The sequence below is a fragment of the Anser brachyrhynchus genome, assembly GCF_964034855.1.
Source record: "Anser brachyrhynchus genome assembly, chromosome: 22".
NCBI lineage: Eukaryota > Metazoa > Chordata > Aves > Anseriformes > Anatidae > Anser > Anser brachyrhynchus.
Genome location: NC_137715.1, coordinates 4186373 through 4204836, shown reverse-complemented (window position 1 = coordinate 4204836; position 18464 = coordinate 4186373). Strand labels below are relative to the sequence as shown.

The 18464-nt window shown below is 43.6% G+C and overlaps 1 protein-coding gene across 1 annotated transcript; it reads left to right on the top strand.

The window, feature by feature from the left end:
* The first annotated feature begins 17 nt into the window (after positions 1 to 17).
* Positions 18 to 3761, top strand: SOST (sclerostin). The gene is made up of 2 exons (XM_080565383.1): positions 18 to 389; positions 2882 to 3761. Exons 1-2 carry the CDS (start codon positions 170 to 172, stop codon positions 3301 to 3303), a joined length of 642 nt encoding a protein of 213 aa, XP_080421509.1. The 5' UTR covers positions 18 to 169; the 3' UTR covers positions 3304 to 3761.
* The last annotated feature ends 14703 nt before the right edge of the window (positions 3762 to 18464 follow it).

The window sequence follows — 18464 nt, the reverse complement described above, 5'->3', positions numbered from 1 at the left end:
TTTCACACTGACAAAAGCTGAGATGAATGAGTTGTTGTCTGGCCCTTCCCACTTTGTATAGTCATTGGCTGGCTTGCTTCTAAAAAGGATTTAAAAAAGGGGAATAATTTGCCTTTGCTGGGAACTGAGGCTGTCAGGGTGCTGAAAAGCTGATCTGTGGGCTGCCACCATGCAGATCTCTTGGGCAGTGTGCTCTGTCTGCGTCCTAATCCAAATTGCATTTCGATCCGTGGAAGGGTGGCAAGTGTTTAAAAATGATGCTACAGAAATCATTCCTGAGATCACCGAAAATACAGAAACACCGATGGAGCAGGCTTACAGCAACAACAACACAATGAACCAGGCAAAGCATGGGGGAAGACACATACAACAAGCTCCAGACCCTAATGGTAAGAAAAATAACATTATATTACTGTTTTGGACCCTAGCAGGCAGTTGTAAGAGTATACTTGTTATCAGATTGTTGTTATTTATTTAGGGATTTAAGTAGGAGGTGAAAATAATGCTATGGTTTCTAAGTGTTGAGGAAGATTCAGACTAGGGATGTTGGAGATCACACAGCAGAAGAGGCATGGGGAGGTTGCTCTCAGCCAGTTGAGAGGTGTGCTGCTCGCTGCCCTCTGCTAACAGCCAGATTTTCAGCCACATTCCAGCAGCCAAAAAAGAGTTAAAGCACTCCCAGTGGGAATTCATGCCCAAATGAATTGGAGGGGATCCTGGTTTGCAGAGGTGTGCAATCTTGGGAACGATTTGGCTACTTTGAAGGCACCAACACACTTCATAGATAAGCTGGTACTGCATTTGGGCAAATGTCTGACATTAGCAATGGTGCAGAACACCAGCTTTGTGAGGAGGGATTGAAGGCAGGGAGTTAGCACCAAACAGACAGGTGGTTGGAAAGAGAGTCCTCCTGGCAAACTGGGCAGGCTTGGTCCTTCAGACCAACACGTTTGGCTGCCAAATGCACGTAGCAGCTCATCAAACATATGGTTTCCACTACTGTGCATTGCGGATCTGAGCTAGTTTTTTTTTTTCTTTTTTTTTTTTTTTTGAGGACAGTTGGAAGGGAATTGTGGTTTTCTGCTCCAGCTGTCAGTTAGGGTGTTTAAAGCATAGCACTAACTTAAAAGGGGGGAAAAAAAAAGAAAAAAAGAAGTAATCTTTTTGAGACCTTCATAAAGGTCTGAAATCCCCAACAGGGGAGCACTCTGCTTCCCACCAACCGCCAGGTCAAGGCAGGTCGGTTTGGTAGTGCCATCTGAAAACCTTCATTCTCCAGCCTCTGACCACTCTGGCAGCAACCGGGGGAATCTGTGCCACTGAAATGTGCATGGGTTTTCAGGTGGAAAAGAGCAAGAAAAGGGGATTGGACATTATTCAGGATATGCAATGGTCTCACATGCTTACTTTAACGTCTTGAACACTAGAAATCAAAAGAATGACCCCAAAGCAGCCAGACCTTCCAGGGACACACAAGGTTGCAGAACACCATGAATGATTTTGCAGCTTGTGGAACCCATGCACATACAAGATAGGAGGTATATGCACAGAAAAGAAACCTCTACAGCTGAGGCAAATAAATACCCTTATATTTAACTATATCTGCCTATGTGCTATGACAGTACAAGGCACCTGATTCAGACATGGACCATTTCATTTCATTAACGCAGTCCTCAAAACTTTTAAAACATCCAGTCTTGCATGCTGTACTTTGATGAATATAAACCTGAGCACTAAAAACATGTTTCTGCTTTCCACGGGACAAACAGGAATGAAAACATCTGTATAAATACCGGTCTGCTGCTCACGAGTCAGGGTCAGGATTCTCTTTGGAGGCACAAGGGAGGGGGGAAACACCTTGTGCACAGCAAAGAGACTGGGACTAACAGACACAGCCTTCCATTTGTAAGCTGACCTTGAGGATTTCCATCCCAAGCAGTGTTCCGGACATAAAACCATCCTTTTCACCAACAGAAGAACATCACCGTGTGTTTATCTAGATGAAGTTCTTTGATAAACACCTTCAAAAATCAAATTCTGTGTCTTGCAAACATGTCAAGAGGCAAAGCATCCCAGCTGGCAAAAGAGACCCCCCGGAAAAGGGCCCTACAATAAAAAACTTTTTCTTAATCCTGCATGCTAAAAATTTTATAGTTATTTCCTAATGTTTCATTTGCCAATAGATATCCATTAAGGAAAAAAAAAAAAAAGAGGGAGGAGGAGTAACCACCGTAAAGCTCCTAATCAGCCAGGAGATGCCTCTAGCTGTCTGAAGGAAATTATGTGGGTTGTGGGATTATTAGAGAGCAGTAAACTTTGAAAACATAATGCCTGAAGAGTGGGAATCCCATAGCACTGCTGTTATCTGCTGCTTTCCCTCGCCTGGAACACGTTACGCTAACTAAAACTCACTTCAGGAGCACTTTCCTTGTTGCAGAAGAGTTTAAATCAGGAGCGAACCTCTGAGGCCAATAAAGTGACCTCACATGGTGCTGTAGGCCTCACATGAGGAGCTGTAGGGAAGGTTTTTGCCTGTTGGTAAACGAAGCCGGCAGAATCCCAACAGAACTCCCCTCAGAGTGACCCCTGCCGCTGGGGTTGCACTCAGAAGCTCCGCTGCCCACCGGCACGGCCTGGCACGGAGCTTGCCTGGTGGCAAGGGCAGGATCGCGTTTGTCAACCTGCAGTTGGTGATTCCAGGGTCGCAGCTGGAGCAGCCAGACGTCCCGAGTGGGTCTTTGGGCTGCCCCCTCCCCAGATCCATCACTGGGGACGTCCCGCTGGTGCCTAGCTCCGAGCTAGGTGCTGCAGAACCAAGGAGGCTGATTTCTCGGGGATGGGGCAGAAAGTAGCCAGACGTTAACAGGCTTCTCATTTGCAGATGCTTCCGACTTCAGCTGCAGAGAAATGCGAACCACCCGCTACCTGACGGAGGGGCCGTGCCGCAGCATCAAGCCCGTCAAGGAGCTGGTGTGCTCGGGCCAGTGCGTCCCTTCCCACCTCCTCCCCAACTCCATCGGCCGGGGGAAGTGGTGGCGGCAGAACGCCCCGGATTACCGCTGCATCCCCGCTCACACCCGCACGCAGCGCATCCAGATGGCTTGTCCCGAGGAAGAGACTCGGACTTACAAATTCCGAGCTGTCACGGCCTGCAAGTGCAAGCGCTACACTCGCTACCACAACCAGTCTGAGCTGAAGGACTTTGGAAAGGAGACCGCCAGGCCGCAGAAGAACAAGAAGCCCCGTCTGTCCAGAGCCAGGAGCAGCAAGTCGAACCAGCACGAGCTAGAAAACGCTTACTAGAAGGTCGCTCCGAGTGGGACAGCCCAGCAGCTCTGGATATTTTACAAAACGTCAACCGGCACTCACAGGCCGCAGAATGAGGTTCTGACTGCAGTGGGTTCCAATTCCTTCTGCTAAGCTGGGTCAAAGGCTCACATAGTCAAAATCTGTCAGATTACAGCAGTTACGGTCTGCTAAGAGAATGAGATAAACCGAGCTGGTGGTAGCAACTCCTAAATTCAGTCTGAGAGGAGAGGTACACCTGGGAGATTCGCATGAGGCCTCGCGGCTTGTACACGTAGGGAGGCAGAGGAGGGCAAAGCTGTTACGGTGACAATCACTATCACACTTTGTTAGGGGTCGTTCGGCTCCCTGTAGGTGAAGGGAGCACCGCGATCCCTTTCCCACTTTTCCAAGTGCCACGATGCAGGACAAGCATGAGGCGGGGGGAGCACCGGGGGAGGCACCATGCTCCGAATTTGCTGCAGAAAGTTATCGGTGAAAGTGACTCAACTCCGGCTGTTGGGAAGTGAACAGCCTGCCAGGTGTCCTCATGCCCCAGTTGCTTCCTCTAGGGAGGAAAACCAAAATACAACACTTGTTTTCTCAAAACGAAAGCGTGACAATTCTATTTCACACTTTTAATTAGAATACTCTAGGGTCAACAGATTCAAAACTGAGATTTGACAACCAAGCCATCTTATTTGTTTTAGGGGCAAGGATTTGTTTTAGGAACAATAACACAAATTTTACTAAGCGGAGCAGTTTTATGAAATGGATGCTTCTCTCAAACCAGATAACCTCACTGATGTTTGTCCTGTAAACAGCTAATGCTGTGCATAATTTAACATAAAGAGATGCTGATTATTCCTTATTTCCTAGCACACAATTGACTTTAGTGTCAACTTAGATATCTCAATTTACATTTTCTATTCTGTAGAGTTTGAATTATCTGGCCACACACTTTGTAGCGCTAAGACCGTGCAAGCCAAGTTCTGGGAGTAAGGTTCTGCATGAAAAGTGAGCCTCTGCTAATTCAAGAGTTGTGAATTCCTCTAGAAAAGTCTTTGGTATGTGCGGCTTTGGTAAGTCTTTAGTTCGACAGCAACTTTACTTAGCTTCTCAACTTCCAGACTAATGTTTGTGTTTTACGTTAAAGAATATTATTGGGAAGTGAATAGTCTCGTGCTGTATATATCCTGTAGTAGTGCTAGGCCTAGTATCAGATGAACACAATTTGGGATAAAGACAGTTCCTCGCTGTTCTTATTTTCTATGTAGAATATATGCTGAAATCATATAAACTATGGAAATTTGCAATGTTGATAGATTTTTGCAATAATTTTATGTGGGACCAGAATCTAGAGAGAAAAGCTATTGTTTCACAGAGTGAACTACGTATTTATTTTTCCTCAGAAATTATTTATGCAATGTTTTTCCTTGTAGAAAATGAGAAGTAATACTGCTTTCAAAATATTAGTCTGTTATTTTGAATTTTAAATACATTGTTAATAAAGTAGAAACAATGATTAATTATAGGAAGACTCATTGATTTTCATCTGGTTTGCTGCAAAGCAAGTGAATTACAGAACAGCCTGGGGCTTGACTCCTATCAGGGAAATACATATCTGTGATAGAGAACATCAGGGTCCTTAATTTTCAATTAATAACCTACACACCTCTAACAAAGCTCTGTCCTGTAACTTCTCACTCATTGCGTGACATTTGTCATGAAAAACATCCTCTCAGGCAGCTCTGAGCTCCACATCAATATTCTCATTTCTACCTCTCCAACAACAACAAAAAATCCTCAGCAGATTTCAGCTCCCCTCCTCCTCCCAGTGACTCTGATTCAGATACTCACAACCTGGTAAAGCCACAGAAGAAAAGGAGAAGTCCATCAACTTTCAATCAAGATTTCTTGATTGAAATCTGATTGCTTCATATTTGTCTCATTGGGAAACAAATAAAAATACGGAATTCCCTTTCAAGAGTTGCAAAGCAACTGTCAATTTTTTTTACAATGTAATATCATAGACCTATGCCTATCTTCATCTGTAAGGCCACTGTGTCTGAGACAAAGGCCTCTTGCCATGAGGTCAGGAAGGGCTGAGGATGCACCGCACACTGGGTGTGCACTTTCAACACTGCTGTGAAGATGAAGAGCTTTTCCAAGACAGCCAATCCATTAGGTGTGCTTTCACTACCACTCCTCAACGTCTTGTGCAGAAACCTAACACGAACACTGCTCAGAAACCTGGGACAGAAGTTTCCAGACTGATCTATAGCTTCATGAATTTGGCACCTCCAAGCCAGTAAGAAAACTTCATGCTAGATACCCAGTAGATTGGAAGCACAGGACCTGCCCCAGCCCCATCTAGGTTCTCTTCAAACAAACCACCTGTGGGTTTTCTTTCTTTCCTTTTTTTTTTTTTTTTTTTTGCTTTTAATTTATTCTTTTTACTTTCCTTAAAAAAAAACAAAACAACTCTAATACAGGTGTGCATAATTTCGGGCTCAGATTGGCACATATTATGTGTTCTGTCCAAATTCTACCAAATCTATACACTTCCAGTTCTTTCAGAAATAAAAATAAAAAAATACTGTACCCAGAGAAATAACTGTAAACAGAGTAACTCTGTAGATTGTCCTTACATCAGAGAAACATTAATGAGCACAAGACATCCATGGGACATTGCAGAGTAACACAAACTGCAAAGGGGTTTTTGTAAGGGACACACTCCATTTACACAATCATTAAATAGTTTTGCTTCGGGACTATAAACTCTTCAGGCAAGAACAACTTTCTTCATCATCACTTTTGCAATAAAATAGAACAATGGTACATCATTTAGGTGCTGCTGAGCTGAAACAGCAATATATCAGTCAGTGACAGCAGCTGTCCCAATGGGCAGTCCAGAGGGGAAAAAAAAATCAAGTTGCATCTTCAGACAGGAATAATGATATTTCTCCAAATCAGCTTTGAGCATACATCTGTCTTCCCTTTTTACTGCTAACTTGTGTAGACAATGAACCACGCCACATTGTCTATGACATACTTACAATAAATGGTCAGCATTCCTACTTCATTCTTTTTTTTTCTGGCAAAAACCACCAAGTCCCAGTCATTTTGCATGAGATTCAACTTCATAATTACAAACTGCACAGCAGAGAACATACCTTTATCTGGTGGGGCCCTGGCCCAGCAAACACGGTATGCATGGGTTCTGCAAGGGCGATTGAGAAGGTCAGCATCATGAAAAACAGATGGAATAAACATGTATTTCTTTTAGCCACATGACATCAACTTGTAATTAGCTTGTTGCACTCAAACTAGTGCAGTATATGGAAGCACAGAACTACTTTTCTATATTAAACATGCTCAAAAGTCTTAAATTATCACAGATTTGTATGTAGCTTGAGTTTGGATTGAACATACTGTACATCTGAATAGACTGAAATCCCTGTGATAGGCAGGTATTGGAAGCCCACCTTTGAACCAAGCCATGATTTGAAGCAAAGCCAAAAATCTGAAGTAGAGCTGCAAAAATTGCAGCTCATATGACTCCGGTACAGAGAAAAGTGCAACTTCTCCCCTTCCGGTCTTGGAGCCATCAAAGGACAACTCTGCACAAAGTTGTTCCAGTTATATAATAACCATATAGCTCTCTTCTCTTCCCAGATTAGTGGGAATAGTTTTCACTCTGAATGCTGGAGAGCTGTAACGTCCAACCGTACTGTTTCATTGCCTCGTCTTTTCACTGAATTGGGCATCTGGTGCTTTTCTGTATTTTTTGATGCCAAATTGAATTTTATTCGCACTAGAACATAATAAACACACTGCACCTGAAGACCAGAGGGAAGGAAGTGATGTTGATCCCTCTGTCTCTCTTAACTATTCCTGACCCTGTATGATGAAAAGCTGTTTCTTTCAACCCTAAAAGCTCTCTGCCTTTTATGAGGATCAGTCAGTACAGTGATAAAAGGAGACTAAAACTAATCTGTAAAACCCAACTCAAGGCAAAACTCATTAGCACAAGCCCTGCTAATTCTGAAATGAAAATATAAAAAATACAATCTTCAAAACACTATGTCACCCCTGCTGCATCACAACGTATGGTTAAACTGCACTGTAATGCTCATAGGAAAGGGCAGTGTTATTTTAATTTGCACATAAAGTGCTCTGCAATGTTGTGGTGCTAGAGCAGTGTGATGGGATAAGAAAAGAAAGAACAAGAAGGCTTCACTTGAAGAACAAACAATACCATGTAGTATTTACGCAGCATTTTTCACAACCAAAGCACATTACCATTAATTATTCTTTACGAACTCCCCAGGAAACAGGTTACAATTAATATCAAGGTTTATAGACAGAAAAAAAATACAATAGTTCAATGAGTCAGCTCACCCTGTGCTCATATCACCGGACTCAACATCCTTTCCATCTAGGTAAGGATTCAGAGAGCATTAGGATGTGGTGCCACCTCTTTGCTGACCTGGTTGATGGTCTCAGGGCCCCTCAGTTCTTTGCTTTTCAAAGTGTGGGTGTTCTTTTGCTTTTATCTGTCATCCCCTTGCTCCCCAAGGTACCAAAGGTTGGGTTTGTCAGGGATGGGTTGCAGCCGTGCACGGAGTGCATTGAACTCATTGGTATATTGATACAAGTGTCCTTGAATGGGCATATCTAAAAATACCAGTCAGCGTTGACAATTTTGGTCATTTTAAGAGTAAATGCATTTTATTTGCTGCTGAGAGATGGGATGTATAATCCATATAGGGACTAACAGGTGAAGGTAGAGAAGAAACCTGCAGCACTGGTTTCAGAAAAGCATCTTACATCTACTGTATTCTGAACCCTTTGGTATCAGCCCCAGCCCTGCTGGGATACCAAAGTCTCACATGGGTGCCATACACACCCATTTCAGCTATTCCAGGTGTGATGTGAATCACTTTTTTTTTGCCATATATTGGCTACTCAGATTCCAGCAGCTCTAGCTGGGACTCCTGGCACTTGGGTGCTAGCTTTCCAGATTGAATTTGGCCCTTTCTCAAGAATTTAAGGATGTAAAAATATTGTTTGTTTGGATTTGGTGTCTGAAGGAGTAATACCATCACCTCCTTCTCTGAGGGAAGGATCCCCAACTCTTTGACCAAGTTACAAACCCAAATTCCAGCATCCCACATCAGGCCAAGTTTCTGGCATTAACCTTCAGGCTTGAGCTTTTTTTTTTTCTTCATTGCCTTGCAGGCAACTTAAGATGCACTCTCAAACCAAGGAGTTAAAGCGTATTTATTTAGTGGTTATCAAGACCCGAAATTAAACAGACATCTTTATCACTTTGCCAACAATTTAATGCCTGTGGCATGAGGTTATTTCAATGTCTTAAGAAAACAGCTCGGCTCTGGCTAAATAAATAAGTGAGGTCATTCTTCATTCAGGCTACCAGATTCTTTGGTGCAAAAACTTCCCTTTGGAAAGGCCTTGGGACATAGTGGCTCCTCGGAGACTATTTCCATCTGTCAGATTCTCTAATCTCTTCTTCCTTCCTTCCTCCCTTCTATTTCCTTCCCTTTCACTATAAAATGGCCAGTATTTAACTCTAATGTCTCCAGTCTGCACAACATGCTTTTAGAATTGGGTGGGTATTTTTTTTGTTAAACCAGAAATAAGGCTTAATTTAAGGTAATTACTCTCCCATTTGGAGGGTTTTGCTATTTGCAGGGCCTTATTTTATTTTATTTTTTTCTAGTCAAACTAGCAGGAGAAGTTAGTTCTAAAAGTGATAGTTTTCTTCTAAAATTGTTCTTCAGATTAAGGGTGGTGGTCAGAACCAGAAACTTTTCACTCATTATGAATTTCTGGGTGTCTGGAAACAAAAGTAGCGCTCTTAGGAAATAGTTATTGAGGGGAGAAGGCTATTACACAGCCTTCCAATGAAGGGAGGGATTGCATGTGAAATTTCAGCCTGCTCATCAGTTCATACGGGCCTCCGAATAAGTGTGCCTTCAGATCAGAGGGGGGAAGGTCCTCCTAGGAGCCAAAAAATGGAAAGACAGATTTTTCTAGAATGAGTTTTGTTATTAGCATCTGCCATGCGGCATCAAGAGCTAGGAACTGGTCCTAAGGCTTATTCTTTGCACTTGCAAAGTGCCCGAACGGCAGCGCTTTGAGGAGAGACTGGTGTCACTAAATGGAAACTCCCAGCGGAGCACACGTCAGTGACAAGAACTAGTGAAGAAGACGATATCTCTAACGTGAAAACTGGCGTAATTTCAGAATTTGAGCATCATATCCTTGAACATGGCCCCTTTTTCCAGTTGGAAATGCCACCTGTCTTGAGTTGAAGGGTTCTAGCTACCTTTCTGTGATTTGGGGACGCTTGGAACCTCACAGGCAGATGTGGAGGCAACTGATTTGTAGCATGGGCTGAGCGGACGGTCTGCACCGAGCAATAAACTCCATCCACATACCACGTACTTTTAAGCTACGTGTCCTTCAAACATGTAATTCCGTCTTGGTCAGCAGTACCGTCACCCTCTATTTACTGAAACACACCATCATCGTTTTGAAGTACATGTTTCATACAGACATTACACTCAATTACTTGAATTTGCTTGCATTTCTCTGCAAACAGCAAGGAAAATATAACTTTTAATAAAGAGAGGCGGTCGGCTATTTAGCAGGCAAACAGATGGCCCAATAGCAGTGGAAATGTCGTGCTGAGGGGCACTCCCGTAAACCCCCTGACTTAGTACAGAAAATGTATGGGTGGTCTTTGGGGAGGTGGCAGCTCTACTAAAAATGTATTTGGCACTGCCCTGCAGTGAGAGCTCACACACAAAGCTCATTAGAAGTTGCTACAGGAAACCTTTTTTTTTTTCTTTTTTTTAAAAAAAAAAAAGGGGCAAAAAAAAGGCAAAAAAAAAAAAAGCATAACTGAGAGGAAAATGGTGTCCAAGAGAAAACTGCAACCAAGATGGGGTTTGGTGGAGCTGCATTGATTTTTCACACCTGGATCCTACGACTGTCACCCAGATTACATTTAGGCATTAAAAAAAGGTCTTTCTACTTAAAAAAACAAACAAACAAAATACAAACAAACAAAAAAACCCACCAAACATACAAATCAGCAAAAGGAAGCACACTCAGTAGTAATAATATAGTGATTCTTCACATCTGCAGTACCTGACAATCTAAACGTTCAAGAAAACCACCTTACAAAAAAAAAAAATTCAGAGAATTTCTGGAGTCCATGGGCTATGAACACCTGGACTCCGGGGACTGCTTCTAAGGGGCGTGGGGGCTGGAAACTATGAAAAATAACCCTGCACTGAGGATGTTCGCTACACAGCAGAGCACACTTCCAGTGGAAATTTCCAGGTGTCTGGAAAGGAGCATTTTAGTCCAGTTACCTGCGTGGGCACGACTTGCATCTCTTGAGAGCCAGGGCTGAGAATTCTCGGTAATGTTTCATCTCTCAAATAAAACCTTGACACACACAGCAGCTAAGCTTCAGCATTAAACCCAAATATTCTCAACGGCCTCTCAGAATATGAACACGGAAGGATTAGCTTGCCAGCTGGTTTGAGCTGAGCTCTGCTGGCTGACAATTTCAATAACATTTTGGTGTCTGAGCAAGGACAAGGCCGAGTACCCGGCTTACCTTAAAACACAAACAACCTTGTGGCCAAGCTTTGTAGGAAATCATCACATAGTTGTGTTATTTTGCAATAATTTTACTCAGATCTGATATTGAACTCTACGCAGACACCAGGTAGGATTTGTTTCATTTTCTTTTATGATTATATTAACAAATCTAGCTCTCTTCCTTAGCACATTCAGTATTTTACTTTCTAATTTTCATTAGGAAAGAAGTGCGGACATTTTTTTCTGACTGAAACTGCAGGAAGACCGATATAGCATTTTCTTAGGCACATGGTTAACAATCATAGAAAATGTGGCAATATTGTACACACTGTTGTGTATCGACAACCATAAAATTAACCTGTCTCCTAATTGCAACAAATAAATAAATAAATAAATAAATAAATAAATAAATAAAATTGAACTTACTGACCTGATTCACTGGTTTGTTTCTTAAGAAGAGGACCCTGGTCATGAGTTGCCTTCCAGGGGTGTGTTGAACAAATGTGCTTTAAAAACTAAATAATACAGCAGCAGGATTTACCCTTAAGCTGACTAACAACCTATACGTCCAGTATTGCTTTTTGTCATACACGTTAAGATGCTGCCACTGTTAAAAGTTCAATTCATTCCAGCCAGGTAGACAAATCTGAAAGGTCTAAAACCAGCTGGGATATTTTATGTGATCTTAGTTATGGAGGTCATAGCACTCACCTGTGAAAAACACCAGATACATAAAGCATTTGCTTTGCTGTAGATAAATCATACTAAACACAGAACAGGGTAAAATATAGCCTGCAGGTATTTTAGAAAAACTTTCAGGCTGCAGGTTCCTTGTGTGCCCAGCGAAGGTACGGTAGAAATACAAAATAATAACAGAAGAAAATATCAAAAGAAAAGCAAGTTAGACATTCTGGCACTTCCAAGAAAAACCAAAGCCTCAGCCTGCGCAAGGCACACGGTGCCCTTCCAGAGCGTGTCGGTGCTGCCGCCAGCCTGAGGGCTCTGCAAGATTTAATTGCAGAGTGGGTTGTGAGTCAGGAGCCCATCACTGCGAGGGGGGACGACGTAGTTAGCAGCTACTTTTTTGTTTCTGAGAACATCCATTTTTTTGCTTGCTATTTTATTACAGGGGGGATGGTTTGCTTTTTTTTTTTTTTTTTTTAATGTGCCATTTTGTTTTCAAATGTTTTTGCCTTTAAAAAATATTGTTTTTAACAACTGTGGAAGTGATAAAGCTGTGAATGTATTTCTAGAAGACCCTCTTTGTGTGAGTGCCATGGTGAGTTTGGAAAGGCTGCTGCTGTGGGGGAAATCATCATTTTCCCATTGCTCTCCCCATGTTTCTCTATACAATAATATGTGGTTTTTTTGCACTGCCTACCATAGATCTCATTTTATTTTTCATGCAGTGCCCGATTCCAAGCCTCCTCAGTCAGCTATTGTGTTTTCCCTATTGACAACGTGCTTGGAGGTGCTAACTTATCGCAGCTCTTTGGGAATGCCCAGGCCCAGACCCCATCCATGGTGGCTTCCCCACAAAGTCAGGGCTCCTCCTGGACAGCCTGTTAATTTTTAACTCATCCTATAGCATGCAGAAGACCTAAAGTAAACCATGCCATAATTTGAAACGTAAAAACTTCCCGTTTAGAATATTTCTTTTTAACTGGGATAGGTGACACAGAGAGGTTGTGGATTCTCCATCCACGGATAAACTCAAAACCTGGCCGGACACTGCCCTGGGCCACGTGCTCTGGCTGACCCCACTTGAAGGGAGGCTCCTGTTATTTTAAATAGTAAAGATTCCTAACTACTAGCTACAGCACCAAGAGTTTACTTATTGCTGTACGTGGCAAATACAGACAAAAATCATCAGAATCTGTATGAGCTGAGTTAGCTCAGCCGGCTGTTCTTATACAGCAGTTTTCTTTTTAGAGTCCCTTTCAATTTCAAGACTTTGCTAAGCAAGCAAGCTGGTGAGAAATTAGGTACACGTTAAATTCTGAATAATCAAAAAGGATATATATTATATATATAATAAGCTGCCAGTAGAACACACACATAAAGGATATAGACATGAAAGATAGAAATGAACGTAGAATAAGACAAATGCATTGCAGTTGTGGGGCAATGATTTTTTTTATTATTATTTTTATTTTTTAAGGAAACAAAGCTGGGATATTGGCAGACTTGCCAAATCAGACAACCTGAAATGGGATGTGACTTATTCCCTGAGCCCATTCTGTTTGGCTGACCAAAGGTTGGAGGCCTGCGTACGCCTGGTGTTTTGTATCCTAAATTACAATATCTGGCAAGAAAAAAAATATATATAAAAAAAAATTGCCTTTGATCCTTAGCTAAAGCAGACTGAGAAAATCCCTTTATAATTGCTTAATAGTTCATGGGGCTAAAATTGTTATTGTAGCACAACCTGTGGGAACAACACAGGAGAAACATTTCCTGCAGAAGGAATGCCGAAGTTTAATTACCGCACATCGCATGGGAGAGGATTTCAATTTTTAGGGCCCCGTGCTCAGGCAGTTACTAGGTAGCCAGCTCGTGCAGGAATATTGATGCTTTGGTCTAATCTCTGCTGTGCCCGAGAACAGCGGAGGGGCCTCATTCTCATGATGGGGTGGGAGGAATGCTGCACATTGTGCCTTCCTGGGCCTTATCGCCTACGTTGCTACGCCGGGCAGTTTAATTAATAAGTGTCGACATCTTGTCATTTATCATTACCAAAACAGGAGGTGGGGACCCTTCCGTATGCATGCTGTACAAATAAATTAAAGTTTTCTCAACCAGTCCCACGGGGTTGCTGCTGTCAGTCACCGGCCCCGCGGTATCGCTCTCAGGGCTGTGCACCACGAAGCAAAACCACGCGCGTGCGAGCCTGGTGCACAGCCAGCCTCAGCCAATATCGTCATAGAGAGCCCAATTACCACGTGCAAGATAAGCCATTTGCTGTTAGATTGAAACAGACACCAAGAAAATAAGTTTCTGGAACAAAGACGTGCACGGAGATGGGTCCTTGAGCCAGGGGGAAATGCTGCGGACAAGAACGAAGCCACTGCAGGCTTTGTCACTGACTTCTAATACATTGCAGCAGCATCTCACTTTCACATCACACAGCTCAATACGAAGTAATGCAGTATATGTAAATCCTTCAGCTTTCTCTGAAATCAGATTGCCGTTCTGCACTTGCCTAAAGAAAGCTCAGAGTGGCTCTGGGGCCTGGGCAGGATTTCATTCCTCATCCTCTGCCAGAACCTTCTCATGAATGCCAAATCTTGGTGGCATTTTATAGCAAAGATGAATGCTCAGGTGGACATAGGTCGAGCAGAAACGTAACACATTTCCAAACACACCCCGTCTTTAGAAAATAAAACTAAACTCCTCATTAGAGGTGCTGCTGTATCTCCAGGAGCACAGCACAGCAGGGGTTGCACAAAAAGATCCCGCAGATCTCCCTGTTTGAGGTAGAAGACATTAAGCCGGATTTTTTGTACAGACTACTAAGCTGTGAGAAATTTCCCTGTTGATTTGTGGATGCAGGCAGAGCTCCCCCCGTCTGCCGGAGCCACGATGGAGCACCTCTGGGTTGGTTTTTGGCTGTTGGAGCCTATGGGAAGTGCTGGATTCAGATTCCTGCAAGGGCTGCCAGTATCTCCCTTCCAGGGGAAGCGTGCTGGCTGCCTTTAAAGAACACATTAATATGCAACTGCCTAAAGCGTGCGTTAAAGCTGCTGGCACAACTCGGGTCACACCGGCGCTTTTTCAGAAGAGTTAAGTAAGACACGGGGTATGGCAGTTTGGCCATACTGAGTGTCCTGGCTCCGTCCTTGCACGGTTTTGCGTGGGGTGACCCCACGTAGTACTAGGTGGCCTATTTCTTACAGAAACTCCGTTTTACAGTCAGACTTTGTGAGGAGCATATGATCGAAGACCCCAGCATACAGCTAAGTGCAAACAAGAAAACCCTGCACCAGGGCTTGTGAATTTCCCCTATTAAAAAAAAAAAAAAGTCAAAGGGACGAAAAGGGACAGGCATATGAGAGGCCCAAAAGAAGGAGAATTTCACATGCCATCTGTTGCAGAAGCCCATGCTGGAGCTCCTGCTCCGGGGCCAAGTGGCTGAACTAGGAGAGCATTTTAATAACGTGACAGGGTTGTAACGCTGGCCCCTCCTGGCCACAGCTAATTGCCCTGTTTGGCTGGAGCCGAGCTGAAATAGCACGTTGTGCATGCACCAGGAAATGAGCTCATGATCTACGGAGCCTCGGTCTGTAGGTGATAAGTAAGGGCCCAACAAATTAATCTCATCAACTGCATTCATCTTCGGATGACACTCGGTGCCAGGCCACAACGTGTGGGCTGGAGGCTATTTTTTTCATTTGTCTGACTTAAACAGGTAGTTTGAATGACTATGATACAACTGTTCTATTCTGTGCTGTCTGCGTCCTCGAGCCTTCTTACAGAAGTGGGAAGAAGTATCAGGTCGTATTTTACAGACAGGGAGACAAATTATTGTGCTGACAGCTTGCTTTTGTCCGTGTATTTTGGATTGCACACGCTGTAAATCTAATGAAGTGAATTTACTGTTTTCCTTAATCTTTTCCTTTTAATGGCAAGAGCCTTTATTAATAATTGTAATTTAATTATTTATGAAGCCGCTCAGAATGCACTATGTTCTCTAATTGCTTTCCTCACCATATTATTAAGTCCCTGCAAGATCAGAAATCACATCGATGTGAAATGGAAGGAAAGAGTTGCCTTAGGCTCAGGAATGGGATTTATGAGTTGGTATGCTAGTCAAAAAAAGCACACCAAAAAGCTCACATTAATTCAGAGAGAACAACCACCCCCGATTTTAAAGAGATTTTCTTCCCCCCCCCCCCCCCCCCCCAAATACACAGCTAAGCTGTCAGTAAATTTTGCTGTCATAGGAATGCTCTGCAGCAGAAGGAACCAAACCCTCACCTCCCTCTCCTTTTTCCCCAGCTCATGCAGCAGCCCTGGTGCAGGCACAAGGCAGGCAGTAGCTGACTGCCTTCCCTCTTTCTGGTGTTCATTTCACAGTTAGCAAGGAGAAGATTTTTGCTTCTTCCAAACATATTATTTGTTCTCAAACCCAACCATTTTTAGGAACATGAAAACCAAGCCTGTGTGCAGAGTCTAAAGATAAATTTATGAATATGTGCACGACACATGCCCAGACCACACATGGCTGTGAGAAATAACCATTTTACTGCAACATCGGAGTGCTTTCTGATGAATTCCTAGTCCTTGGCAGATGAGAAAAAGCCTGACAGTAACCAGAGAAGAATATCTGTGATATCATTTGTCTTGCTAGCTTGGTTTCTTCGTTTTGTAAACAGCAGCAAACAACATTTAATAATCATGGCATGCATGACATATACCAAAATTGCCCGCTCCCAATGTACACACAACACTATTTAGTCCAAGATCCTCTACTGATCGTACACAGAGCTAACTGTATCGGCCTCCAAACTAGCAAATGCAAAGGTGGTGATGGAGTCGGACAGCTCGTGCATCCACTCAAGTCCAGAGCTCTGCGGTACGGCGTTCGCCTCTATGGTGATTAGACCGGAGGCAAGAGCATTTATTCAACTCTAAGAGGAAAGGGGAGAGAAAGGCTCAGGAGCTGATTAGTTCATTAGCAGGTAATGACATTTTGAAACTGTCACTGAAATAACAGACTGCACGCAGGGCAACTGGAATTCAAACGTCAGGACAAGAAGCTTGGTTTTAATTCTATGGGTAAGGAAAAGCAATTCAGGTTCAGCGTACGCTTGCTGTCCTTTTGTTCACGCTTTTGCCTGCTGCAATACACGGCAACAGCCTTGTGTTGGTCTGGCTTTTGGTCATCTGCCTGTTATCCACTGGGGACAATACATCGTGTTGGAATTGGTGAAACACCCCGCGGTCTGCTCCTGGTGGCAGGATCGTAGCAGGAGAACCCTCAGGGGAGCAAATTCCTCCTCTGCATTGTCCCTTCTGCACCCTCGGGTGCTGCTGAAGGCGCTTGCAGCTCCTCTTGCATGACAAGCCAGCCAATTTGGCTTCCGCAAAAATTCCTGTCTTCAAACCCTAATTATTGTGTTGGCACAGCGTGCTGAGTGGTTTCCTGGTTGTTTGTATTTACTTGCAAAGTCTCTCCTGCACAGGGCTCTGTGATAAATATAATTCCACTCCTGGCTAATTTGGTGTTTTTTGGAGGGAGGGGGGAGAAGGGAGGGTAATTTCACGGTAAACCATAATTACCAGTACAACTAGTACCTTAATTGCCAATCCAATCTGAGGGGGTAGCTGAGGCTCGAATCAGCTTAATTTGAATTCTACTTGTTCATAATAAATAAATGGTGATTGCTAATTGGACCTAGCCTACATTGTTTTAAAATGGAAAACCATTGTAAAGTGTGAAATTTTATGTCCGTTTCTCTTTATTTTTGGCCCTCTCCTAATGGCGTTGTGCTGACAGCCCAGCACAGAACGGAGCAGAGCAGGCATCCAAGTCCTCCGCGGCTGCTCCTGCGAATAGCTCCTGATGGCATAGAGCCCTGGCAGGAGCGGGGACCTCAGCAGGCAGCCTATGCCCTCCTCTTTCTCTCTAGGAACTGCAATAGCTGGTAACGGGAACGTTATGCCGGCCCTATAAACGTATTCTGGCTTCTGCTCAGCACATGCGTTCAGCTGATGTGAGTCGCAGCAGCTTTACGTTGTTATGAATCCCCTAAAAACATATGGGTAAGAAGCGAGGTGGAAAGTAGCACAGGCAGCGTTTTGTGGCAACAACCTGAAGACTTGCAGCTCTTTTTAATGAGAAAAGATAATGCTAACTGCAAGAGCGACTGGCCAAAAGACAAAATACGCTCTCCAAATCCTATCCCGTACGTTTGCCCTTAATATAGTCTCGAATCTTTAATTTATTAACATGATAGTCCTTACAACACAAGGGAGTCCTCTGACTTCTAAGTGCATCCGAATGCACAGAAGATACAGAAAAAAACCTGCATCAGGGTGCATAAACCTGCCAGTGGCAGTATACACTCCTAGCCACAGCTAGCATGTCCCATTAGCCCTGTTTTTAGCTTTTTTTTTTTTTTTGATTTTGGGATCCTTCAGATGGAAGGATCGCTTTTTTTTTATTTATTTATTTAGATAAGGGTCTGTTCTCATAGCTTCTGGGCAAATACCTCCTCATCTGCAAGAGGGCTCGGGGCCCTGGGAACCCAGCAAGGGGCAAGCGGAGGAGCTGCTCGCACTCTTTCTTTACCAAGCTAAAAATCACTTCTTCTATCAATCAAACCCTCCATGAGGCCTCCTTCAGCTTGCAGCCTCCTCACCTTTGGACGATTATCCTGCCAGCCACTGTCATGGCAACTGCAGAGGCTGTTCCAGCAAAGAAAACGGCCTCGGAGATTAGAGCAGAGCCCCCGGACCAGGACAAAGCCTGCACAGAGATCCGGTCCTCGCCCCGCCAGAAGCGTGCCCTTCTCACTGCACAAGCCTCCCCG

Excerpts from the sequence above, each read along its gene's own strand:
- SOST (XM_080565383.1), top strand. The coding sequence starts at position 170 with ATGCAGATCTCTTGGGCAGTGTGCTCTGTCTGCGTCCTAATCCAAATT. Across the intron at positions 390-2,881 it reads ACAAGCTCCAGACCCTAATG|ATGCTTCCGACTTCAGCTGC; the intron begins GTAAGAAAAATA and ends TCTCATTTGCAG.